Raw genomic sequence first — 26704 nt, 5'->3', positions numbered from 1 at the left:
CACTGATAAGATTCAAGGAAAGTACACTAGAGTAAATTCTTTCAACATGGCAAACAATGCCCATTTGTTTAAAAACGTTTGGGGTATGACTATGTACATTATTTCACATTCTCGAATAGCCTAAATAAATTGAAACTATTAAATTATTGGTATTCTTTTATTTTATTTATTTATTTATTTTAGGGCTGCACCCGCAGCATATGGAGGTTCCCAGGCTAGGAGTTGAATCTGAGCTGTAGCTGCTGGCCTACGCTACAGTCACACCAGATCCGACCCACATCTGCGACCTACGCCACAGCTCATGGCAACGTGGGGTCCTTAACCCACTGAGCGAGGCCAGGGATGGAACCTGAACCCTCAATGATGCGAGTCAGATTCATTTCCTCTGAGCCACAATGGAAACTCCAAAATTACCGGTATTTTTTAAAGCAGCATTTCTAGGACCTGAATTTATAAACCTTCTCAACAGGCAAAATATACTTCGCCCTGAAACATCCAGAAAAAGATTCACCTAAGGATGATTTGTGGCAAACACCACTATGAAAGGGAGTTGGGAAAGAGAGAGAAAATGAAATTAACAGAGAAGATACGAAAGAAACAGAAAGAGATCTGGGGGTTGGAAGATACTCTGAACTCCAGTTACACTGAAAGACAGTGGTAAAGTGTTAACAGACAAAAAAATAAAAACATCCTGACCATTTGGATTTAGTTCTTAGCATAATTCAAGATACCAAAGTGCATTTCATGCTTTTCCCCTTCCTAATACGAAAACTATGGCTGCTAAAGTATGCACTATTTAAATTTCTTTTGAAATTTCCTTTACTTTTAAATTAGTTCTTTTAAATGAGAACTAGTTTCAAATAAAACGAGTTCTTCACATTCTAAGCAAAGCATCCAGGTCTTTCTAGTCAGAGATCTTTATATGCCATACAAATATTTTGCTATTCACTAATTCATTTATTGATTCATTCTATGAACATTTGATGCACGTTTCAAGCTAGATATTCTGCAAGTTTTTTGAGGACACAAAACAAAGACACCATCATAAAATTCTCAAAGATCTTTAATTATCTAAAGATAATTAAAATTATTAGTTACGGCATGAAATTTGACAGACAGATTGATGAGATAATAGTCCTAAAACGAATTTTAGTATACATATACCTAATAAAAACTGGCTTATAAACCAAATTATAGGTTCACATAATAACCACAATACATCATCTACTGGTACTGTCAAATTGATCATATAATATTGCTAATAGCTCTTTTGACCTACAAAATGGAAATTTCAGCATTAACCTCATGCAGTAATGGTACAAACATCAAAGAAAGAGAGGCGTACTAATGATATAAGCTTCCCTGCTTACCTGCTCAATTTCAACAGCATTAACAATGATCTCCCTAACTCTTGCTTCTGAAGGCTTATTTACCAGGTACTGAAACATGAGGCAAGCAAAGTCACAGTGAAGCCCCTAAAATAGAAGAAAAATAACACAGTCAAAGGACATTTATTCAGCTATCTTCACACAGTGATGTGCCAGGCATTACAGAAAGTAAGTTCGGGAATGCACCACTGAACTTCTGGAAGATAGAAGAAGGATGAAGAGGGCCAGGAACTTCTTTTCTTCAAATCTTATTAAAATGCCAATTATAACAACCTATAATGAAAGATTTTCAATGCCAGCAGTGCATGAACAAGAGAAAAGAATTAATGAATGACAACAAATCTACAACCAAAAGCATTTGAGAAAGGAAAACAAAGAACCAAAATGAAATTCATTCATTTTTCATGTCTCTAAAAAATTAAGAAATGATTGAAAAACGGTCAAGTATTTAAAGAAGAAGTGAAACGCAGAGATTTCAAAAACACAACACTTGCTATGTGGTGTTCATTTATTTTTCTTTTCCCTGAAAATCCTTATAGTGATGCAAATATCCTGGTAATCAAAAAAAAAATTAAAATAAAATAGGAAGTCATTTCTTCCTCAGATTTTAAGACTCTGCTGCTTCTCCTTCTGTTGCTCCTCAATCTCTGCCCATCCTTGTATATCAATGTACTTGTAGGTTCCCACCTTGGCCTCTCTCCTCCCCTATACATGACTTCTTGGCTGATCTTATTATTTCCATGGAACCAGCTACCACCTACCTGCTCATAACAACTAAAACTTAATTTTTTCCTGAGCTCCAGACCCATCAAACTCAAGTGCATGTTAGAGGTTTTCTCCTGGAAGGCCCCACAGATATCTCAAACCTCATGTTTCAAAAACCAAACTCATCATCTTTCTCCCGAAACATGTTCTTCCTTCGGTTTTCGCTACCTCTTTGAGTGGCACTACCTTCTATCCAGTCATCCAAATTTGAACTCTGGGACACCAAACCTGAATACAAATACAGCTGCAAGAAATGTCATTCCTTACCTCATCTCTGCTGATGAGTTCATTGGAAAACGTGAGTCCAGGCATAAGACCTCTTTTCTTTAACCAGAATATAGCAGCAAAAGATCCCGAGAAGAAAATTCCTTCTACAGCAGCAAAGGCCACCACCCTTTCCCCTGGGAGATATAAAATAGGTTCACTTTCTTTTTTTTTTATTATTTAATAAAGTTTTATTTTTCAAAATGTACTAGGGCCACTCCTGCGGCATATGGAGGTTCCCGGGCTAGGGGTCGAATCAGAGCTGTAGCCGCCGGCCTACGCCAGAGCCACAGCAACGCGGGATCCGAGCCGCATTTGCAAACTATACCACAGCTCACGTCATCGCCAGGTCCTTAACCCACTGAGCAAGGCCAGGGATCAAACCCGAAACCTCATGGTTCCTAGTCAGATTCGTTAACCACTGAGCCATCACGGGAACTCCAAAATAGGTTCACTTTCTGAAATAACATATACTGCAGACATTTTCAAGCTTATATATGTATACTATATATTTTTACATATATATTTTTAAAAAATAACAATACCACAACTGTTTGGCTAAAAAACAAAATCAACAAGCTAGGAAGTTCCCTTGTGGTGCAGTGGGTTAAGGATCTGGGGTTGCCACAGCTCTGGCGCAAGTCGCAACTGTAATGCAGGTTTGATCCCTGGCCCAGGAACCTCCACATACCACAGGTGCAGCCAATGAAAAAAATCACTAAGTTAGTGTTATGGCTGAGAGTCTTCAGAGGAGGAAATTTGCCAGCTCTACCTACTAGAGCAGAAAGCTATGTCTACTTTAGGACCTGTGTCTGACATTGGACTCCTGTCTTGGAATTGGCAAAGGAGAGCCTTCCACACTCAAAAAAAGAGGTAATTTATCTGTGCATCACACATGCCTGTGACTGCAGGTACATGTATGTGAATGCAGGGTGTACATACGTTACTGCAATATGCTCTGTTGACTCTTTTGAAAAGAAAAATGGCTCTTTAGACTAGTGAGGTTTTTTTTTAGGCTGGAGATTTATCATTAATTTAACACAAGTTATAGTTTCATCTTACTGTAAGATAATGGATAGTTATAATGGATACATTTGCAACTATATAAAGGTGATGTGAACATTTATCTGAAAGATTATAATCTTATACAAACTGTGAGTGAGAGGAACATGGTTATTTTAACTAATCTGAGCATTCACGTGAATGCTAAAGAGTGAAAATCATAACAGAAATAGTTATAGAAGGCTATTCTTCTGGAGAGGATTGAAGGACTATAGGAATAAATTTTATAAATTTTCAAGAATATGTATGCGAATTGGAGTTCCCTTCGTGGCTCAGTGGTTAACAAACCCAACTGGGATCCAAGGATGCGTGTTCGATCCCTGGCCTTCCTCAGTCGGTTGGGGATCTTGCGTTGCCATGAGCCATGGTGTAGGTCACAGACACGGCTCAGATCTGGCATTGCTGTGGCTGTGGTGTAGGCCTGCAGCTGCAGCTCCAATTCAACCCCTAGCCTGGGAACCTCCCTATGCCGCAGGTACGGCCCTAAAAGGACAAAAAAAAAAAAACAAAAAAAACCTATTTTCATAGTAAACCTAAGGCACTGTTTTATCTTTTTTTACTATCGTTCTCTCATGAATATACAGTGATGTTTACCAGAGGATACATGACATGTTCACAACAATCTGAAAAACCTTGTAAATACTCTTCCCTTTTCTAACCATGTATCTAAAAGAGGCTGGATTTTTTTATAAACTTCAACAAAAACAACGTTCTGCAACAAATTCAGCACAGAGGCAGATATAAGCCAGCTATTTTCTATTAAGGTAGATATTAAAGAGATTAGCAAAAATAAAAAACTATGCCGTTCTCACTAATTTTTTTTTTGAAAAGACAGTGTTTCATTTCATAAATATGTTATTTATTTAAAAATGTAATGGGTTATCACTATTAATTTAAAATGCATCAATAAGTAAATGTCTTTAAAGTTTCTTAGTTTTAATTTCTAACATGGAAATATCAGTGGATATAACCACATAAATAAAAGGACTTTTGGTGTCCTCAATAATTTTTAAGACTGCAAAGGAGTACTGAGACCAAATACTTTGAGACCTATTCCTGCTTATAATGAATAAAAATCAGAAAATAAAGACAACCAATTGTAAAATAAATAATAGGTAAAATAGGAGTTCCCGTCGTGGCGCAGTGGTTAACGAATCCGACTAGGAACCATGAGGTTGTGGGTTCGGTCCCTGCCCTTGCTCAGTGGGTTAACGATCTGGCGTTGCCGTGAGCTGTGGTGTAGGTTGCAGACGCGGCTCGGATCCCGCGTTGCTGTGGCCCTGGCGTAGGCCGGTGGCTACAGCTCCGATTCAACCCCTAGCCTGGGAACCTCCATATGCCGCAGGAGTGGCCCAAGAAATAGCAAAAAGACAAAAAAAAAAAAAAAAAAAGAATAAAAATCAGAAAATAAAGACAACCAATTGTAAAATAAATAATAGGTAAAATATTGAGTCATTCAAATTTAATATCTGAATATTTTAATTAAATGTGATAAATATTTATTGAGCAACTACTACATATGAGACATTAATCACTTCCTTAAAAAAATGTTATTGAGGAGTTCCTGCTATGTCACCATGGGTTAAGAATCTGGTGTTATCTCTGCAGCAGCATGGGTTCGATCTCCAGCCTGGCACAGTGGGTTAAGGATCTGGCATTGCCAAAGCTGTGGCATACGTTGCAAGTGTGGCTTGGATTTGATTCCTGGACCAGGAACTTCCTTATGCTGTACGTGCAGCCAAAAAAAAAAAAAGAAGTTCCTGCTGCGGTTCAGCAGGTTACAAACCTGACTAGTATTCATGAGGATGAAGGTCTGATCCCTGGCCTTGCTCAGTGGGTTTGGATCCAGTGTTGCTATGAGCTGAGGTGTAGGTTGCAGACACAGCTCAGATGCTGTGTTGCTGTGGCTATGGTGTAGGCTGGCAGCTGCAGCTCTGATTCCACCCCTGGCCTGGGAACTTCTATATGTTCAAGTGCAGCACTGAAAAGAAAAAAAAAAAAATTTACTGGATTTCAACGCATCCAAAAGGGTGTTTGCATTTAACTTCTCTGTGAAAAATAAACCTGTTATCACAAACTGTTTCTTGCCTTAGCTGGGTGCACTAATAATCTACATTATTTCTTCCCTGAAAAATGTCAAAACTTTGACATGCTTTATTTTAGAGAAAAGAAACATTCCTGAAAGCATATACGCTTGCTCCGATATTCTTGTCCGAGTCTATGTGACTGACTCTTATTTACCTGTAATTGAGCACTGACATTTTTAACCTTTCAACTTTCAATTTAATCAACAGAATAGGTAACAGCTTTAGATTTTTTTTCACCATTTCTAATTAATTATTAAGAATAGTAATTTTTCGAGTTCCCATTGTGGCTCAGTGGTAATGAACCCAACAAGTATCCATGAAGACTCAAGTTCAATCCCTGGCCTTGCTCAGTGGGTTAAGGATCCAGTGTTGCTGTGAGCTGAGGTGTAGGTCACAGATGCAGCCCAGATCCTGCGTTGCTATGGCTGTGGTATAGGCTGGCAGCTACAGCTCTGATTGGACCCCTAACCTGGGAACTTCCATATGCCATGGGTGCAGCCCTTACAAAAGAAAAAAAAAAAAATAGTGATTTTACACCATATAAAATAGTACTGAGGAAATTTGATCATACATAAATTAAAGCAACGTACCAAAAGTAGCTTTTCTATCTGCTATCCATCTCAAGGCCCAATCTGCTTTTTTCTTAACATATGGCATTGTCTCAATTGCATTAAATAAAAATTCCCTGTAAAAACAAAAGAATTAATGGCAAAATTATTCACTTATTTTTAATTTGACTATATGCTTGATTCTACGCAGTTCTATGGTATGCAACAGACCTGTAATTTTTCTGCTTTTTTTGCATGTCCATAAAACACAGAACTGGAGTTCCCGTTGTGGTACAGTGGTTAACGAATCCGACTAGGAACCATGAGGTTGCCGGTTCGGTCCCTGGCCTTTCTCCATGGGTTAAGGATCCGGCGTTGCTGTGAGCTGTGGGGTAGGTTGCAGACGTGGCTCGGATCCTGCGTGGCTGTGGCTCTGTCATAGGCTGGTGGCTACAGCTCTCATTCAACCCCTAGCCTGGGAACCTCCATATGCCACAGGAGCAGCCCTAGAAAACGCAAAAAGACAAAAATAACAATAATAATAAAATAAATAGAATAAAATATAGAACTGAAAGAAAACTCAAATTAGTGGTTTGCATCTGGTCTAATATAAAAATGACTAAACTATAATCTCATTTCTAAACAGAATGTGCTCACAACCAATTTTTAAAGATATAATATCCGAAGATTTACTGGTCCTCCTATACAAGCTTTTTTTTTTTTTTAACCCAACACACTGCAATAAAAAAAAAAAAAAACTGTAGTCCTGAGTTTCCATATTTCAATCATCTTTCCCTAATATTTAGTTCCGTAGTATTAACATAATCAAGCAATAGGATAAACCTCTGTAAATAAAATCCCAGTGTCAATACCTTTGCTTGGGATCTCTGATGTAAGTGTCTATTAGCAAACTGTACATCTCTGAGTGAACATTCTCGATGAGAATTTGAAAGCCGTAGAAACAGCGTGCCTCTGGAACCTGCACCTCCTGACTAAAGCGCTCCACCTAGGAAAAGAAGGGGAAAAACATATCCAGTTCTATGGGGATTCATTAAACATTGCAAATCAGAATCTGGACCTCAGAATTGTCACTTAAAAATCACCAGTCAGGAGTTCCCGTCGTGGCACAGTGGTTACCGAATCTGACTAGGAACCACGAGGTTGCGGGTTCGATCCCTGGCCTTTCTCAGTGGGTTAAGGATCCGGCATTGCCGTGAGATGTGGTGTAGGTTGCAGACATAGCTCGGGTCTGTGGTATAGACTGGCAGCTGCAGTTCCGATTTGACCCCTAGCCTGGGGACTTCCATGTGCCATGGGCAAAGCCCTAAAAAGAAAAAGAAAAAAGCAAGCAAGCAAGCAAGCAAACAAGCATGTCCTCTAATCAACCATAATACAAGTTTAAAATAGGGAATCCAGACTCAGCGCTCTGTAACAGAGCTCTGGAAGGGTTATTAAGGTACAGGTTCACTATCAGGATAAATAACTAAGGGTAAAAATCAAACTCATGTTTATGCCTCATAAACATAAGTAGTTTGGGTTGGTACAGAAATGTATCCTTTCCTCTGACACTTCATCAGAAAAACATTTTCAAGAGTTAAGCTTCTTCTAGTTCATTTCTTAGGCATCATTTTTCAGGCTCAGTCTAATTATCTCATTGCCATTGTCATTATTTAACTGCTGAAGGAGAACAAAAATACAAACAAAATATCTTACCAAGTTTTCATTCACAATTCCATCACTGGCTGCAAAAAAGGCTAAGATGTGAGAGATAAAATACTTCTCATCTGATTTAAGCCTGTTCCAGTGAGGGAGATCCTTTGATAAGTCAACCTGAAATAAAAAGATTTTCAAAAATGTTAACATATTCTTCTCAAAGTACGGAAAAGAGACTTTCATCTCAAAGTTAAGGAGCAAAAGCTCATTAAGTAAAATGTGAAAAAGGAAAAAATGTCATCATCATTGCTATAGACTGTGCTCCCCTCAAATCCAGTTGAAACCTAATCCTTAATGTTATGATATTTAGAGGCGGAGCCTTTAGAAAGTGATTAGGTCACCCTCATGAATGGGATTAGTGCTGTTATAAGAGACCTCAGGGAGTTCCCTCTGTGGCACAGTGGCTTAAGGACCCAGCATTGCTGCAGCTGTGACCTACCCACAGCTGCAGCTCAGATTTGATCCCCGGCCCGAGAACTTACATATGCTGTGGGTGCAAACAAAAAATTAAACTAGAGATAAAAAAGAGAGAGAGACCTCAGTGAGCTCCTTTGCCCCTTCTGCCATGTGAGATGCAAGAGGACAGCCTTCTAAGAAGCAGGAAGTAAGCCCTCACCAAATATCAAGTCTGTGGGCACCTTGATTTTAGAATGCCCAGGCTCCAGAACTGTGAGAAATAAATTTCTTTTGTTCATAAGCCATCCATGCTATGATATTATTATAGCAGCTCAAACTAAGGCAATTATAAAGGAACACAAGAAAATTAAAACATTATGAAGAAATCTATCTTCGAACTAATTGAGAATCTGGCCAGGATGTCCTTTCGAAATATTAAAATTATCCTAATCTACTCTCTCCATGAAATAGAAATGGTAATTATGTGATGGGATACAGGTATAATGTTAGCTAATGCTACGGTGGTAAGGATTTTGTGATACCTAAGTGTACACTTTATACTTACACAATGTTATATGTTAATTATATCAATAAATCTGGGAGGAAAGCCAAAATCTAGAAGAAATGAAATAAGGTGCAAAATGGGGAAAGAGAGTAGAAACTGATCAAGAAGGAACTGAAGTGAATAAACTAACGACTTTCAGCAGCCATTGCTTTGATATTTTATCCAGTACTTACCTTGTGTTCGATAACTGGGCACCTGTTAAGCAACTGTAACTGCTACTTTACTGCTGGCTAATCTACTGTCATACTCAGAAGTAATGTCAGGCAGGTAACAGCCTGGGTTTTAAAACAATTTATATGCATGGCTTCTGGGAATATAAATCTTTTCGAAAATATTTATTAAAACTAGTCCTTGGGGAGTTCCCGTCGTGGCGCAGTGGTTAACGAATCCGACTAGGAACCATGAGGTTGCGGGTTCGGTCCCTGCCCTTGCTCAGTGGGTTAACGATCCGGCGTTGCCGTGAGCTGTGGTGTAGGTTGCAGACGCGGCTCGGATCCCGCGTTGCTGTGGCTCTGGCGTAGGCCGGTGGCTACAGCTCCGATTTGACCCCTAGCCTGGGAATCTCCATATGCCGCGGGAGCGGCCCAAGAAACAGCAACAACAACAACAACAACAAAAAGACAAAAAAAAAAAAAAAAAACTAGTCCTTGGAATTAATAGAACTGCACTCTAGAGTTTGGTGGACTCTACAACCTAAATGTCCTTCGACAGAGGAGTGAATCAAGAAGATGTGGTACATACACACAATGGAATATTACTCAGCCTTTAAAAGGAACGAAATACCAGCATTTTTAGCAACATGGATGGACCTAGAAATTATCATGCTAAGTGAAGTCAGCCATACAATGAGACACCAACATTAAATGCTTTCACTGACATGTGGAATCTATATACAGGACAGATTGAACTTCTTTGCAGAACAGATACTGACTCACAGACTTTGAAAAACTTATGGTTTCCAAAGGAGACAGTTCAGGGGATGGGGGGATGTGCTGTGGTTGTGGGATGGAAATCCTATAAAATTGGATTGTGATGATCACTGTACAACTATAAATGTAATAAATTCATTGAGTAATTTTTTACAAAATAGTCTTTAGGAGTTCCCGTCGTGGTGCAGTGGTTAATGAATCCGACTAGGAACCATGAGGTTGCGGGTTCAGTCCCTGACCTTGCTCAGTGGGTTAAGGATCCGGAGTTGCCATGAGCTGTTGGTGTAGGTTGCAGAGGCGGCTCCGATCCCGTGTTGCTGTTGCTCAGGCGTAGGCCAGTGGCTACAGCTCCGACTGGACCCCTAGCCCGGGAACCTCCATATGCTGCATGAGCGGCCCAAGAAATAGCAAAAAGACAAAAAAAAAAAAAAAAAAAAAATAGTCTTTAGGGAGTTCCTGTTGTGGTTCAGTGGGTTATGAACTTGACTAGCATCTATTAGGATGTGTTTGGTCCCTGGCCTCAATCTGTGGGTTAAGGATCCGGTGTTGCCGAGAGCTGTGGTATAGGTTTCAGACATGGTTCAAATCTGGTGTTGCTGTGGCTGTGGTGTGGGCCGCCACCTGCGACTCTAAATTCAGCCCCTAGCCTGGGAGCTTCCACATACCACAGGTGGGGCCCTAAAAAGCAAAATAATAATAATAATAGTCTTAAGGAGTTTGATTGTGGCCCAGCAGGTTAAGAATCTGACTAGCATCCATGAGAATATGGGTTTGATCCCTGGCCTCACTCAGTGGGTTAAGGATCCAGCATTGCCACAAGCCACAGCATAGGTCCCAGATCCAGCTGGTTGCTGTGGCTGCAACATAGGCTGGTGGCTGTAGCTCCAATTCAACCCCTAGCCTGGGAACTTCCATGTGCCGTGGTTGCTGCCCTAAAATGAAAAAATAAAATAAAAAATAAAAAATGTAAAAATAATCTTTAAATTACCTTGTAGATATCATTTTGAATGAGGAAAATCTCTTAAGCATGTTTTATAATTACCTCATAAACATTTGAAATATGTAACTGTCCTTTGTCCTTCTTTTATTTATTCTAACAAAGCCCTAATCTCTTTGACCATTCCAAAACAGACTAAAGTTGCATTCTGTTGATCACTTGGTGTTATTTTCTAAAATCCTTTTTATCATTATTTTTTAAATGTTTACTCAACACCTACTACACACCAGACACTGTGCTACATGTTGGGGATACAATGGAGCAGAGGAGGAAATATTTGTATCCATGTTTTAAAATATGAAAGCTAAAAATCAGGTCCTATTCTATTAAGATTTCACTCAGGGTGAACCAACATCTTCCTGGTTTTTCCTGTATGTTATACTCCTCATATTAAATTTTAATATTTGCTCACTCTTAAATATTAAATTGATCTCTTTGAACACTAAGATTCAAAAGCCCTTGGAAATTTTATTTATACTATATTAGTCATTTTTCCATTCTTAAAAGGTAAACCCTTTTGCCCAGCTTCATCTCATTTGAATAAATTCTCAATTTCGTGATCTAAATATTGGTTACAAATTACTAGTTAACAGAACTGCCTGGGAGTTCCCACTGCGGTGCAGTGGGTTAAGAATCTGTCTGCAGCGGCTCAGTTCGCTGCGGAGGTGCACATTCAGTCCCTGGCCTAGTGCAGTGGATCTAAGGATCCAGCATTGCTGCAACTGCAGCATAGGCTGCATCTGCGGCTCAGAATCGTCCCTGGCTTGGGAAGTTCCATATGCCACAGGTCTGTCCATAAAAACAACAAAACTGCCTGGATAGCTTTGGAAAAAACCTAAACACCCAAACCTTGTCTTCCAGATCAAGGTTTTGATGATCAGCCATATTTAGAAATAAAGCTAAAGCACTCCTACAACAAAGAAATCTAAAGTTGATCAAATTGTAAGTTACATGATATGTTTAAATGAAAACTATGTGGAACTAAAATGTCTTTGCTTCCCTCAAATTATGTATTTGAGTCTTCCTATAAGCTGCCTACAAAATATGTACCAACCTGTCTATTTTTATTTTTAAAAATTAGTTTTTTAAGTCATAGTACAACACATACTGCATTTCCTAAAGGATGCAAGAAACTTTTCAATGAATTTCAAAAACCCAAGTGTAACAAGTACCTTTTTTAAAATGATAAATGAAAAAGCCACCTATATCTTCCATTTGTTCTCATAATCATACCTAACAAAAACTTTCTAAAAATCACAATTAGGGAAATTCAGGTGTGCCTGGCACTATGGCCTAATTTGAAAATTTGGGGGTTTGGTTTGGTTTTTTGCTCTAAATGTTAACTGCAATATAACAAAGATGTTAATAATGTAACAATACAAAATAACAAAGATGGGTAGGTGGGTAAAATCTGTGTGAATAGAAGCTTCAAAAATTAATGACTTCTGATTTCTAGTATAACTCTCCTCATTCTGTGTAAAATAAGAGCTTACCTTTATTTTGTGCTAAGCGCCAAGGTACACTCTCCGCATCTAACTGATTCTCACAATCACCCAATGAACCAGGTACTATTAGCCCAGTTCACTGGTAAAAATACACAGAGAGGTTTCAGAGCAACTTTCCTAGGTGCCCAGCTAGTAAGATGGAGTCATGATTTGTACCTAGGCATCCAGACTCCAGAGTCTGCAGTCTTTTTTTCTTTTTGTGACCACACCTCCAGCGTATGGAAGTTCCTGGGCTAGGGTCAAATCAGAGCTGCAGCTGCCAGCCTACGCCACAGCCAAGGCAACACCTGATCTAAGCCATGATCTATACCACAACATATGGCAACACTGGATCCTTAATCCACTCAGTGAGGCCAGTGATCAAACCTGTATCCTCACAGAAACAACATCAGGTCCTTAACCCACTGAGCCACAAAGGGAACTCTAGGGTCTGCATTCTCAACAGCATATGTAAATAATCGATTTTTCAAAAAAAATAGTTAAATAAATAGATTGATAGATCTAAATAGGTCTATACAAATAGATATATCTCACTATATAGATAAATATGCACCCAGAGAGGGTGAGAGTGCTATACAAGTACCATCCATCGTACTCAAAGATGAAGACAATGGCTATTTGTGGGTTCAATTTAGACTGGAGAACAACCGCTTGCATGCCTACTGTCCTTATCAAACCAAGTTAGTAAGCTGTGTTCAACTCATTTCCTAGCTGGAAAGTGCCACACTAAGAGGACGCATTCCACAGCTGTCCTATCTGTCGGGGCAGCCAGGCCAGGTCTGATGTGGCTGAGGGCAGGGCCAGACTGCAAGGCACACTGTGAAATCAGGCCAGCACCTCAGAAGTGAATGCCCTGTTCCAGCAAACTCCTTGTGTGATAGCTCCTTCTGCATAGATAAGCCTCGCCACTGAAAGCGGGGCACCTAAGGCTTTCGCTCTCTCCTGTTTTAGCTATAGCTGCAATTTGATTTATTTCGCTGACCATAAGTTAAGATTAGTCTTATTTGGTCATAGCAAATCAAAAGTCAGTTTAAAAATGAAAAATGTTCGGATTTCCCGTCAAGACTCAGTGGTAATGAACCTGCCTAGTATTCAAGAGGATGCAGATTCGATCCCTGGCCTCTCTCAGAGGTTTAAAGATTTGGCTTTGCCCTGAGCTGTGGTATAGGTCACAGACATGGCTTGGATCCTGTGTGGCTGTGCTGCAGGCCAGCAGCTGCAGGTCTGATTCGACCCCTAGCCTGGGAACTTCCATATGCCACAGGTTTAGTCCTAAAAAGTCAAAACAGGAGTTCCTGTCGTGGCTCAGTGGTTAACGAATCCAACTAGGAACCATGAGGTTGCGGGTTCAATCCCTGGCCTTGCTCAGTGGGTTAAGGATCTGGCGTTGCTGTCAGCTGTGTCGTAGGTCACAGATGCAGCTTGGATCTGGTGTTGCTATGGCTATGGTATAGGCCGGCGGCTACAGCTCCGATTCGACCCCTAGCCTGGGAACCTCCATATGCTTCAGGAGTGGCCCTAGAAAAGGCAAAAAGAAAAAAAAAAAAAAAAAGTCGAAACAAAACAAAAGAAAAGGGAAAATGTTCTAAAAGATATTGGAGGTAAAAACCCAACAGACGGAAATGTCATTTTTGCAGCGGGAAACATGTCTATAGCCAGTAGTCTAAACAAAAAACACTGGTGAACCCCGTATTTAGTCTCAGAAAATTCAGACGTTATCATGTACAAGGGATCTTACTCAATGTAAGCTAAGTTTTTAAATGTCCTGTAAGAGAAGATGTGAACACTGTAGGAGGGACCTTGTTTGCTAATGAAGGTGATGTCACTTACCTCTTCCGCTGTCCAGAAGGATGCCTGTGCCTGTTTATACATTTTCCAAATGTCGGGGTACTGTATCGGAAAGATGACAAATCGGCGAGAACTCTTTCTTAAGAGTGGCTCTTCACTTGACTTTGCTTCGTTTTCACTGGTATCTGAAGATAATCTCTTTGGACAAATAAAGTAAAACATTCATTTTATGTAAATATTTCCTCTTTATTCACATCTAAATACACATCTGGGAAGGTTAGGAAGATAGCAGAGTTTTGGGAGCCAGGCTCCCCAGCTTGCATCCTTACCATTATCTGACAGTTTGTTAGTGGTGTTTGCTTAGACGCGTGGCTGTAGGGAGCTCCTAACTTCTCTGAGTCTTGATTCCTCATCAGTAAAATAATACCTAACTTAGAGGTTAATTTTGATGAGTAAAAGTGCTTTACACAGGGCCTGGTGCATAATAAGCTCTCAAAATAATTATTATTGGAGTTCTCTTGTGGCTCAGGGGGTTAAGGATCGGGCATTGTCACTGCCGTACCTTGGGTCTCTGCTATGGTGCAGGTTCGATCCTTGGCCCAGGAATTTCTACATGCTGTGAAAATGGCCAAAAAAGAAAAAAAATTTTTTTTATTCCTTTTAAATTAGGGTTTTTTTGTTTGTTTGTTTGTTTTGGTTTTTTTTTTTTTTTTGGCTTTTTAGGGCCGCACTCACAGCATATGGAAGTTCCCAGGCTGGTGGTCGAATCAGAGCTATAGCTGCCAGCCATAGCCACAGCCACGGCAATGCGAGGGATCTGCGCTGAATCTGGGACCTATACCATACAGCTCATAGCAATGCCGGGATCTGGGATCCTTAACCCAACGAGTGAGGCCAGGGATCACATCCACATCCTCACGGATACTAGTCAGGTTTGTTACCACTGAGCCACAACAGGAACTCCCCATGGTGGGCAAATTTCTAAAGCTGTGGACAAAATATCCCCTCAGTGCCTCTCTCAGAGACAGGATGCTGGCATGAACAGGCTACTGTTATAAGCTACTTTTTATTTTTCTTGATTTTTTTGCTTTTTAAGGCCACACCTGCAGCTTATGGAAGTTCCCAGGCCAGCTGTAGAATCAGAGCTTTAGCCACCGGTCTATACCACAGCCATAGCAACACCAGATCCGAGCCACATCTGAGACCTAGACCACAGCTCATGGCAACACCAGATCCTTAACCCACTGAGTGAGGCCTGGGATCAAACCCACATCCTCATGGATACTACCCAGGTTCCTAACCACTGAGCCACAACGGGAACTCCTGTTATAAGCTTTTTAATTTTAATATTTTCTCTCCTAATCTTAACTGAAATATTATAATACCTATCTGAAAACTCCTTACCACAACTTAGCAGCCTTTGTTTGTCTGAACTTTCCCATATACCACTTGGTTTTTGCTATTTCATGTTAACATTCCTTTACTGCGTATGGTCTCACTGTGGGCTGTCTCCAAGCTCTGGGAGCTAAGGTGAGAAACACACACCTCAATACATACTGCTGACAACAGGGTGGCACTCTAAAAGGGACAGTGCCACCCATATACTTTTTAAAATTGTCAGCAAGAGTATCAGAACAGTTGTGTGTGCATGAGAAGAAGTATATACAAAGTTTATACAGATAGGCAAAAATGGTATAAATTAAAATTATTGGGGAGTTCCCGTCGTGGCGCAGTGGTTAACGAATCCGACTAGGAACCATGAGGTTGCGGGTTCGGTCCCTGCCCTTGCTCAGTGGGTTAACGATCCGGCGTTGCCGTGAGCTGTGGTGTAGGTTGCAGACGCGGCTCGGATCCTGCGTTGCTGTGCCTCTGGCGTAGGCCGGTGGCTACAGCTCCGATTCGACCCCTAGCCTGGGAACCTCCATATGCCGCGGGAGCGGCCCAAGAAATAGCAACAAGAACAACAACAACTAAAGACAAAAAGACAAAAAAAATAAATAAATAAATAAAATAAAATTATTGGGATACAATTAAATTCTGGATTTCTAAATCAAATGGTCTTTGTCCTGTTCGGGGGGTGGGGAGATGCACTGGGGTTGTGGGATGGAAATCCTATAACGCTGGATTGTAATGATCATTGCACAACTATAGGTGTAATAAATTCATTGAGTAATAAAAAAAAAATTGTCTCTCCTGTGCCAGGCCCATCCATCCTATTCTTTCATCATTACCATCGTCTGTACTAGTCTTCATCCCTCTCTGAATCAAATGTGCTAACTCAGATGAGGCGAAGGAAAGGCAAGAGAAGAGAAAAAGCCCCAAATCCGAGCATGAGGCTATGCAAATCCGGGTAGGGCTGGCACCTTCACACATACTGCCATTAAAGAACAGACTTTTATTTTATTTTTCGGTCTTCTGTATTTTAGAATCGCACCTGAAGCATATGGCGCTTCCCATGCTAGGGGGTCTGGTCAGAGCTATAGCTGCCAGCCTATGCCAGAGCCATAGAAACGCCAAATCCAAGCCATGCCTGCAACATATACCACAGCTCACAGCAACGCTGGGTCCTAAACCCACTGAGAGAGGCCAGGGATTGAACCCGAAACCTCATGGTTCCTAGTCAGATTCGTTTTTACTGTGCCACGATGGAAACTCCCAGACTATTATTTTATAACTGATTATTTGAAGGCCTGAGCCTCTCCAAATAGAGTACTTGAGATCCAGAGAGCAGAGCCTAGTTTTATATCCTGTGGTGTTCCCAGAGTACTGTGGCAAGTGTAACATCAATCAACATTAGCTAAGTAAATGAATGGATGTTAATTTTGCTTTATCTTGTGCTCAGATTACTGGATACCATTATATTTTTAAAAATAATTTAACCTAAGACAATTATTCATCAGTGAAATAACCTAATAACCACTCAAACCAAGCCTTCTCTGTGTGGCCTCATAGCTCCTGCTTCCCCCACCACACCAAAGGCCAGATTAGGTCCCTAGCAGAGCACACAGCTCATTGCAATTTAATTTCCTCTTATTTGTGTACAATCTTCTGCAGACTACGCTTGTTAACAGTGAAAAACAACTTTACACTTGTGGGATCCCTGGGGCCTAGCACAGTGCCTGGCACTTAGTCAATATGCATTCTGCAAATATTCAAGCAAAGTTTTAAAACAGAAGTTGTCACGTTTTTTTGTTTGTGTTGCTATGGAGGGCTTTGCAATCGCAAAAGAGCCATAGGATCCTGAGAAGGTGCAGTTCCAGGCTCTAGGACAGGAGATACATATAAGAGCCTGTCCTCTGGGTCTGGCATTGAGGCTGCTTTGAAATTGTTACCATCAGATGCTTTATATACATCATTCTGCTTAATCTGTACAGCAACTTGCTCAAATAGTAACAGTATTCTCATTTTACAGATGGGAAGGATGTAAATAACATTCCCATGATTCCACACCTACTAAGTGGCAGAAATAAAGTTAGAACTGAGATATGTCTGAACTCAAAGCTTTACCTTAAAACTACATTTCTGGGAGTTCCTGTGGTGGTGCAGTGGTTAACGAATCTGACTAGGAAACATGAGGTTGCAGGTTCAATCCCTGGTCTTGCTCAGATGGTTAAGGATCCGGCGTTGCTGTGAGCTGTGGTTGTAGGTCACAGATGCGGCTTGGATCTGGAGTTGCTGTGGCTCTGGTGTAGGTCGGCGGCTACAGCTCCGATTGGACCCCTAGCCTGGGAACCTCCGTATGCCGCGGAGAGCGGCCCTAGAAAAGGCAAAAAGACAAAAACAAAACAAAACAAAACAAAAAAACTACATCTCTGTATGTGTAGATGGCAGCCAGAGGAGGGCCAGCCTACATCTAAAAACCAAAATTCACAACAGTGAGATGAACTAAAGCTAAAAAGAGCATCCACTACAAGCGACCTTTGAACAACACAGGCTTGAACTGTACAGGTCCATTGATATGCAAATTTTTTCCAAAAAAAACTATAGTACTACACCACTCACTGTTGGTTGAATCAGTGGATGCAGAACCATGAACACTGAGTGCCAACTGAAAAGTTATATGAGGTTTTCAACTGCACTAAGGGTCAGTGCCTCTAACCCCCAGGTTGTGCAAGGGTCAACTGTACTATCTCCTGCTAAGCAAAATTAATTTAACAAATGGTACTGATATAACGAGTGAAATGATGGGGGAGGAAATCACCCAATTTGATTCTAGGAAAAAGTAAGAAAGTTAAAAATGATCTCCTTATAAATGAAGTTGAAAGAACCAAAGTGATTTGAAGCTGGTAGACACCTGCCAAACTGATAAGTCTTACAGCAGTGATTTTTAACTCGTGCAAGTTTCAAAATCTCAGAGTAAAACTTTCTGAAAATGCATTAACCTTCCCCTTTACCAGATTAAAACCAGTGTCTATAATGAGATCATGAAGCGTGTAGTTGAGGAGGATGTGTTTCACAGGTGAATGATCAGACAGTAAAAATAAAACTGAAAATCAACATTTCGGAAATTGCCACCCCCACAGCACAACGTGATGTGAACCAAATTATTATGTTTTACTCCGACTGTTCACTGTAGTATAAAAAGGTGTTCAGATACAATAAGCACATAGTGTTCATGTTTTCAGGGATGTCATTTAATCTGATTATCATCACCTGTAAATTAAAGACTAACAGTTACCATATTTAAAAGGAACGTTATAGGGAGTTCCCATTGTGGCTCAGTGGGTTACGAACTAACCAGTATCCGTGAAGATGCAGGTTCAATCCCTGGCCTCACTCAGTGGGTTAAGGATCCTGCGTTGCCATGAGCTGTAGCACAGGCCAGCAGCTGAAGCTCCAACTAGACCCATAGCCTGGGAACTTTCATATGCCACAGGGGCAGCCCAAAAAAAAAAAAAAAAAAAATTAAAAATTTTAAAAATAGGTAAAAGGAATGTTATAAAGATCACAGGAGCTAACACAAATAAAAGTACTTTGCACATTCTCAAGGGCTAGAACTTTTTAAATTATTATTGTTCTATTATTGACTGTTAGGATGTTTCTAGTTGGCCTTAGAAAGGTTGTCCCTATAAATCAAAGAACTGATAAAAGAATGATTACAGTGGTTAATTATTTGGTCAATCAATACCTTCCATGACTGCCGTCAGGGAACTTTTATTCATGAAATAATTAGAAAACTGTGGGAAAGGCTTAAAAATGAGATATTCAAATTTAAAATCTCTATTTAAAAGGCTGAGAACTGCAGTCAACAAATATTTCAAACTTGTCTTGGCCCACATCGATCTTCTTTTAGTTCTTCCACATTGTGTTTGCTTTTATTGTCACTAGATGGGATTCTGGTCTGATTCTGCATTTTCTTTGAACTATATATTTTGTCCCTGGGGCACAGGTATGTATTCAGAGTTGGAATTCTTTGCTTTCATTCTATTTGCTATGTGGGCCATACTGAGTTGGGAAAGATATCACAAGCAGTAACTCTGTGGCACTAAGCACTCTTGCTCTGAATGGAGTTTTTATTTTAATTTTATTGTTTTGTCTTTTTTTTTAGGGCTGTACCCTTGGCATATGGAAATTCCCAGGCTAGGAGTCAAATCTGAGCTGTAGCCACTGGCCTACACCACAGTCACAGCAATGCCAGATCCTTAACCCACTGAGTGAGGCCAGGGATCGAACCTGTGTCCTCATGGATACTAGTCAGATTCATTTCTGCTGAGCCACGACGGGAGCTCCCTGAATGGAGTTTTTAAATGCTGATAAATAATTGATTGGGAGTTCCCGTCAAGGCTCAGCAGTTAATGAACCTGACGAGTATCCATGAGGACATGGGTTTGACCCCTGGCCTCGCTCAGTGGGTTAAGGATCCAGCATTGCCATGAGCTGTGGTGTAGGTCAAAGATGCAGCTCAGATCAGCACAGCTGTGGCTGTGGTGCAGGCCAGCAGCTACAGCTCTGATTCGACCCTGGGAATCTGGGGATCTCATAAACTACGGGTATGGCCCCAAAAGACCAAAAAAAAAAAACAAAACTTTTTTTGATCAACACCAAAATCTATGAAAACTGCTGAAGATGACTACCTTTAAATTAGAATAAAAGTCACATTTGGAGACACATTCTTCCTGTTCCATCCTGATAATGTGTGGATTGTTAAGACAAGAGCTGAATCAGGTATTATGAAACAAATTATGAAAGATTCTACCATCTGAAGAGAGGAACTTTAACTAACATAGACCTTTGAACTGGGCTAGGGTTGATGTGTTGCTTATTTTCCTGGTGCTTAGAAAAATCCACACACATTTTAAAACAAAGTCAGGAGGGTCATACAACCCAAAGTTCTAGGGTTTCCAGGGTATCCTCTGTGGATGTGAACTAAGAATCCATATTTTAGAAGAAAAGACAATATGGAAAAAGGCATGATGGCATGTGACACTTTTTAGAACTGGCCTAAGTTTCTAAATCTGGACTTTATGATATGTGGGGGACAGCAGAAGAAGATAAAATCAGAAAGAAAGCAGAAAACACTTCACAATGACTTTTTCCAAATGTGCTATGAAGAACCATGTGGTCTAAGGTCACAAACACTGGATTTAAAATTTCAATTTTAAATGTGTTTTTACAACAAAGACCTGTATAGCATAGGGAACTATACTGGATATCTTGTAATAACTTAATGGAAAAAAATCTGAAAAACTATATACATATATATACACACACACACACATATGTGTAACTGAAATACTTTGTTATACACCTGAAAGTAACAACATTGTAAATTAACTGTACTTCAATTAAAAAAATAAAATAAATGTGTTTTTAGGAGTTCCTGCTGTAGCACATCAGATTAAGGATCTGGTGTTGTTTCTGCAGCTGCTGAGGTATGGATTTAGTCCCCTGCCCAGTACAGGGGGCTAAGGATCTGGCATTGCCACAGCTGTGGCATAGGTTGCAGCTGCGGCTCAGATTCCACCCATGGCCCAGGAACTTCCCGATGCTGCAGGTTAAGAAAAAAAAAAAAAGTTTTTAATCTTTTAAAATAGTAATAAAAGCAATAGAAGAAAATGTTGGTGTTTATACTATACAGAAAGGTGGCTACTAATGCATGAACTTGTGTTTCCAGTTTGTCATTTTTTTTTCTTCCTTTTTTTTTGGATGAACTCAAATGAAAGTTTCTCTAGCTATCTCTGCTTAACTGAAGAGATCATGAGATGAAAAGACAGGAAATTAAAAAGCAACAAGATAGACAAAACCAAAAAAACCCTGTAACCATTTGTCTCTACTTTTCAGGAGTGACCTGAGATTATTTTTTTCAAAACCAAACAAAAAGGAAAAAAACAATAATGCTAATAGTAACAATAGTATAATAGAAGCTCTCATGTGAACTGATCTAAACTGTTAATTGAATGTTGGTTAAATTAAGGAATCACAAGAAAATGATATATGCCTTAAACTATTTAACTTAAAACATAAACATTTACATTTACTTGCTAATCTTTGGCTATAAAGCCAAAATGTTGTTGGCTCACTGATTGAAGTCCCAAATCTTTGTGACATAAACACACCATAATGCATCACCTACACTTTCTAGCTTCAGCATGCTTAAGGTAGGACAATCTGAGTGCAGAATCCTTATCTCTTTCATAATTCTCCTCAATCCTTTTTTTTTGGGGGGGAGGGGCACTGTGGAAGTTCCCAGGCCAGGGACTGAACCTTTCCTCACAGGAGCAACCCAAGACACAGCAATGAACTGCTGGGTCTTTAACCCACTGAGCCACTAGGGAATTCCTCCTCAATTTTTTTTTCCCCCCGCTTTTTAGGGCCTCACCCTCAGCATATAGAAGTTCCCGGGAGGTTAGGGGTTGAATTGGAGCTGCCGCTGCCAGCCTACACTACAGCCACAGCAACAAGGGCTCTAAGCTCCAACTCATCATTTTGATGAAAATAAACAAAAAAACTTTTCACTTTTCAAAATATGTACTCCATCCCCAAGCCTCATCTGAGGTTAAGTGTGATGTATCTATTTTTTGAGTATTAAAAGGATATAAAGATGTCAATTTTTTTGAAAATGTTGGAGCAGGTCAAAGTGGATCTATAACATTTGGGCATCTGGCCTTATGCAGGGTATTGGGAGCCAATGTGGGATCCAAGCTGCATCTTCAACCTACACCGAAGCTCACAGCAACACCAGATCCTTAACCCACTGAGCGAGGCCAGGGATCGAACCTGCAACTTCGTGGTTCCTAGTCAGATTAATTTATGCTGCACCACGACAGGAATTCCTTTTTTTGTTGGTTTTGTTGTTTTGTTTTGCTAAATGAAGGTGTTTAATAAGGTGGGAAACATCATCAGATTTGTCTTTTAAGGCTACTTTTGTAGAAATGTGACTAGATTAGAAGAGAAATTGGGGGTGGAGATCACAATTAAAAGATTATTGCACTATTCATCTCTTGCCTGAACTAGGATATCAATCGAAACACAAAAGACTGATGTAAGAGACATTCAAAAGATTTGGTAATTCTTGTTAAAATTTGCATCTGGGGATAAGGAAGAGTTGAAGATGCCCTTGAGGTTTCCAGCTTCAGTAACTGGATAATCAACTCAAGAAATAAGAGACTCAGAAAGTGCTCAGCATCTGGAGAATAGCAGAATAAATCAGACAAAAACTCCTGTTTCCCACATTAGATGTTTAACAAAAGCTTAATTTGCATTAACCCCGCCCACCTACCCGAGCCATACCAATCATTGAAAGCTACAAACACAAGCCTTTTGAAAATCAATTTGGACAAAAAAAAAAAAAAAAAAAAGATAATGGGTTCGTGTCAAGATAGCCAATAGACAGCTGGAAATGTAACACTCAGGTAGGCAGAGGCACTATCTTCCCTCCATGGATGTGATTATCCCGGGAGAACACAAAGAGCAGCGACACAGCTGCCCAAGATGCAGACTAGAGAATGCCGTCATTTCTCTTCCCAGAAAGAGGAGTCAGCTGGGATTACAACTGACTGAAGTGGATCTAAAGCAAAGGCAAAAGTGATCTGATTTGCCTAAAGCATACGATCAACAGAGGAGACAGAGTGGAATTCCATAAAGGATCCACACCATGGAGACCCATTGCGCTAAGAAGTTAGGAATTTCCTGGGCAAAAGATTTTCAAACACCCCTGGGGCTAGGAGATTCAGACATCAACTGTCCCCACTTGGCCCCCATCCCCAGGTGCTGGCATTCACCATGGGGCACAGTTTAAAATAATTCCTATGGATAGTCATGGAGAGTTTCTGAGTAGGAATTAACATGAATAGGGGTGCCATGAGAAAGATAAATTGGATATTACGTGCAAGTTGAATTAGAAAATAAAGCCCTAGGAGTTCCAGTTGTGGTTCAACGGTAAGGAACCTGATTCCTATCCATGAGGACACGGGTTCAATCCCTAGCCTCGCTCAGTGGGTTAAGGATCCAGTGTTGCCGTGAGCTATGGTGTAGGTCAAGGATCTGGTGTGGCTGCTGCTGTGGCATAGGCCAGCAGTTGCAGCTCCAAATGGACCCCTAGCCTGGGAACTTCCATATGCTGCAGGTGCAGCCCTAAAAAGACAAAAACAAAAAAAAAAACTAGATTTTGGTAGCAACTATACTGTCCATTGCAGAGGTGGAAATGCCAGCCTGAATTAAGATGTGGCAGTTAGTATGAAAAAGCTACTTAAATGGGATTTTGCCAGATTTGAGAAGCTGGAGATTGTTGGTGGGGATTGAGACACCATGGTGAATATTTATTTGTGAGTGACATGGAGGCACGAGTTAATGGTGGATTAATTTGGCAGTGGTAAACAGGATTGGAGAGCATGGAAGACGGCAGAAAGACAACTTATTTGTTGTAGCTGTGTGAATGTGCAGTGAGGAGAACATGAAATAATTTCTTATAAGCCTTCCTTGGCAACATTCCATGTCTTTTCCAGAATAGTGCTTCCTGGTTCTGGTCATCTGGTCCTGAGAGATGCCCGGACATGCTGGGGCACTCATCTAGGTCAATATTCCCCAGATAGCACTCACCATGCACTGATCTAGGCTGGCATTCTACATGACCCATCCCTTCCGTTCACCTCCAGTTTCACCACTTTCATTTGCTTGCCTTCACCTCTCTCCTACTCCTCGGGTAAAGGAGACTATTTGGATGCTTGTCGGAATCATACACTATTTGTGGGTGTTTTCATTTTCATTCTCCTATCCCCATCAAATCTGGCAAAACAGATAGAATATTGGCCCAGGAGTGAGAAATTGGATTTACACAGCAGCTCTACTACTGAGTTGTGTGGTTCTGGGCCTATCACTTAATCTTGCCTAAACTGTCTTAAAAATAGGGACTATCAATTAGATTGAGTTAATTTTGAGAAGCAGATGAAAGCTATGGACACCTCCCTTTCTTAGGAGATACACATCTACACATATAAAGTCTACAAATTTCAGGAGATTTATAAATTCCTTTCAAGCCCATCTATAAACTCTTTAAGACAGTGTTCTTAAAATGTGTACCAGGATCACCTGATGTGCTCGTTAAAACTCCAGTCCCAGACCCACCCCAAGAGATTTTTGATTTACTAATTTGGGGTATAGGCCCAGTAATTTACATTTTTTAACAACGAGTTCCAGGTGATTCTGATGCAGGTGGCCCATGCTGCACCAATATATCTAGAGAAACAAAAATACTTAAGGCATCCTTGAATCTCAAGTTTAAAACAGGCGCTCATTCAAATTCATTCTAGATCTAAAGTTATGCCTTTGTCTTTGTGGGTCTGTATCCAGACAGACATAATAAGTAAAATTTAACTTCCAGGTCTTAGGTCTGAATAACCTAAGACTAGCTTCTTTTGGTGTTACTAGCACAAACAAAATAGTTGAGTTGCCCCATTAGTCTAAGGGGAGTGGTACTAAATTATTTATTTCAAAAGGGAAATAAAGAGTTTGAGGGATATTTACAATATATATAGTTACTAAATGTCTACAAAATCAAATCCCAAATCTTGAATCTACAATTTTCTGAAGAAGTTTAGAGCTAAGCAAGAGTCACTGAGAACTGAAACTCTGTTCAATCAAAGATACTACACACAGCAACAGGTTTAAAAGTATTTACAAAATATCACGGTATGAAAATTACAGCACAATTTGAACTACCCTACAACCCTACAGTCTACCGAATCCCAGCTTACTGTTATGTACCTCTACTAATATAGAAGTAGAGCAGATTAACATGGCTCATGGTTTTATTATGTACCCCCAACTTCCGTGGCACTTTGCATAAAGCTTTTTTTTGCTTAACCCTCTGTGAGGGAAAGCATCACTTCCATTGAATACATGAAAAAAAGTGATACCCCAAAGATTCATAGCTACTTTAGCCAGGTCTGCGCAAAACTGGCCGCCCAACTGATCATTTCCATTGTTAGGAGGATTTCTCGACGCCTTTCTGCCTATTATCGTCACCCCATCCACCTGTGTCAATTTCCACAGCCTCAGCCCAAGTCCTTTTAACCAGCCCAGAGATGGCATGCATTTCTCCAGTAAATGCCATGAGTCCTCGGCATTTGCCTCAATTTCCCCAGCCAGGGCTCCAGAACAGGGAAGGATGGAAAGGGAAAAAAGGGGTGAGCCTCGCTCGGGTCTGAAGTCTCAGAGCGTTGCCCTTGGGTAGCCTCGGGGCAGATCAGTGGAGCAGAAACCCAGCTACCTCCTGACCCCTCCCTGGGGACGGCCTCCCTAGCGCTAGAAAAGATGAAACCAGGCTGCGGCGAAGGCTGGAGGCCGGGCCTACACCAGGTTTCTGACGACAGTGAGTAGAATTTCCCATAGTGAAATTGCGCAAGGTGCAGGACCCAGCAGCAACCCGCACTCTAGAGGCCAGGCGTGACTGCGGGGCGGGAGAGGAAGCGACAGCAAGGTTTACCTCCTCCTGTTCAGACCCTGCCGCTTCCGGCCTTTCCGCGTCTCCCATCGCGCAGACTCCGCCAGAGCTACCGGAGCAGAGGGAACCCAGAGCCTCAAGCCACCTCGAACTAGGACAGAACCAAGTGGCCAGCGGGTCCTCTGGGTAGGCCCCGCCCCCAGACGCAGAGACCCTCCTACTTCTGTCTGCCCGCCCCGCTCCACTGTGCTACCCGGTTTTCTCGCCGGCCCATTGCGTGACTATCCTAGCTGTAACCTGGCCCCGCCTCCCCTGCCTCAGGGATCCGCCTACTTCGGCCGGCATCGCCTCAATCCTCTGTGCAGGCCCCACCTCCTGCCAAGGCCGGAGTAACTCTCTAGGTTTCCGCCAACTTCTCACAGCTCCACTGCCCCGGCCCCGCCTCCCACCAGCCCAGAGAAGCCCCTCTGAGCCTGCCAGCCCCGCCTCCCGTGCCTCCGGGCCCCTCCTCCTCCTCAGACCCCGCCCCTCAGGCCCCGCCTCCTCTTCAGACCCCTCCCCGCTGGCCCCGCCTCCCGCCCGCTCTCCGAAGGAGCTCGCCGCAGCTCCGGGCCCCGCCTCCTCAGCAGAGCCTGCCCTGCCCCGCTGCCCAGCCTCGCCTCCCAGCCTAGCAGCATGGGGCTCTCCGCCTTGGGCTTTCGGCCCAGCCTGCGTCGCCCGGCTCTAGGCGCCCAGTGCGAGAGGTTGCCGGGACATGCCAGGTCACCTCTCCAGCTCGAGACTCCCCAGCTAGCTCTCGCCGTGCCTCCGGAACAC

At 41.4% G+C, this 26704-nt stretch overlaps 1 protein-coding gene across 2 annotated transcripts in view; it reads right to left on the bottom strand.

The window, feature by feature from the left end:
* The window catches only part of RRM2B (ribonucleotide reductase regulatory TP53 inducible subunit M2B), a 35909-nt gene extending 9699 nt beyond the window's left edge, over nucleotides 1-26210 (bottom strand). The window contains exons 1-8 of one of the 2 annotated variants that reach the window (XM_021089040.1): nucleotides 25931-26210; nucleotides 14337-14438; nucleotides 14050-14205; nucleotides 7828-7944; nucleotides 6987-7120; nucleotides 6157-6251; nucleotides 2421-2554; nucleotides 1371-1475 (exon numbers count right to left, since the gene is read on the bottom strand). In XM_021089040.1, the coding sequence (XP_020944699.1) occupies nucleotides 1371-1475; nucleotides 2421-2554; nucleotides 6157-6251; nucleotides 6987-7120; nucleotides 7828-7944; nucleotides 14050-14205; nucleotides 14337-14438; nucleotides 25931-25978 (891 nt within the window). In that variant the 5' untranslated portion in view covers nucleotides 25979-26210. The remainder of the gene's footprint in view (nucleotides 1-1370; nucleotides 1476-2420; nucleotides 2555-6156; nucleotides 6252-6986; nucleotides 7121-7827; nucleotides 7945-14049; nucleotides 14206-14336; nucleotides 14439-25930) is intronic. The other variant, XM_001925001.6, reaches the window with a different exon arrangement.

The sequence above is a fragment of the Sus scrofa genome, chromosome 4 (assembly GCF_000003025.6).
Source record: "Sus scrofa isolate TJ Tabasco breed Duroc chromosome 4, Sscrofa11.1, whole genome shotgun sequence".
Classification (NCBI taxonomy): Eukaryota; Metazoa; Chordata; class Mammalia; order Artiodactyla; family Suidae; genus Sus; species Sus scrofa.
Note: the sequence above shows the minus strand (reverse complement) of the source record. Positions and strands in the feature narration are given on the sequence as shown.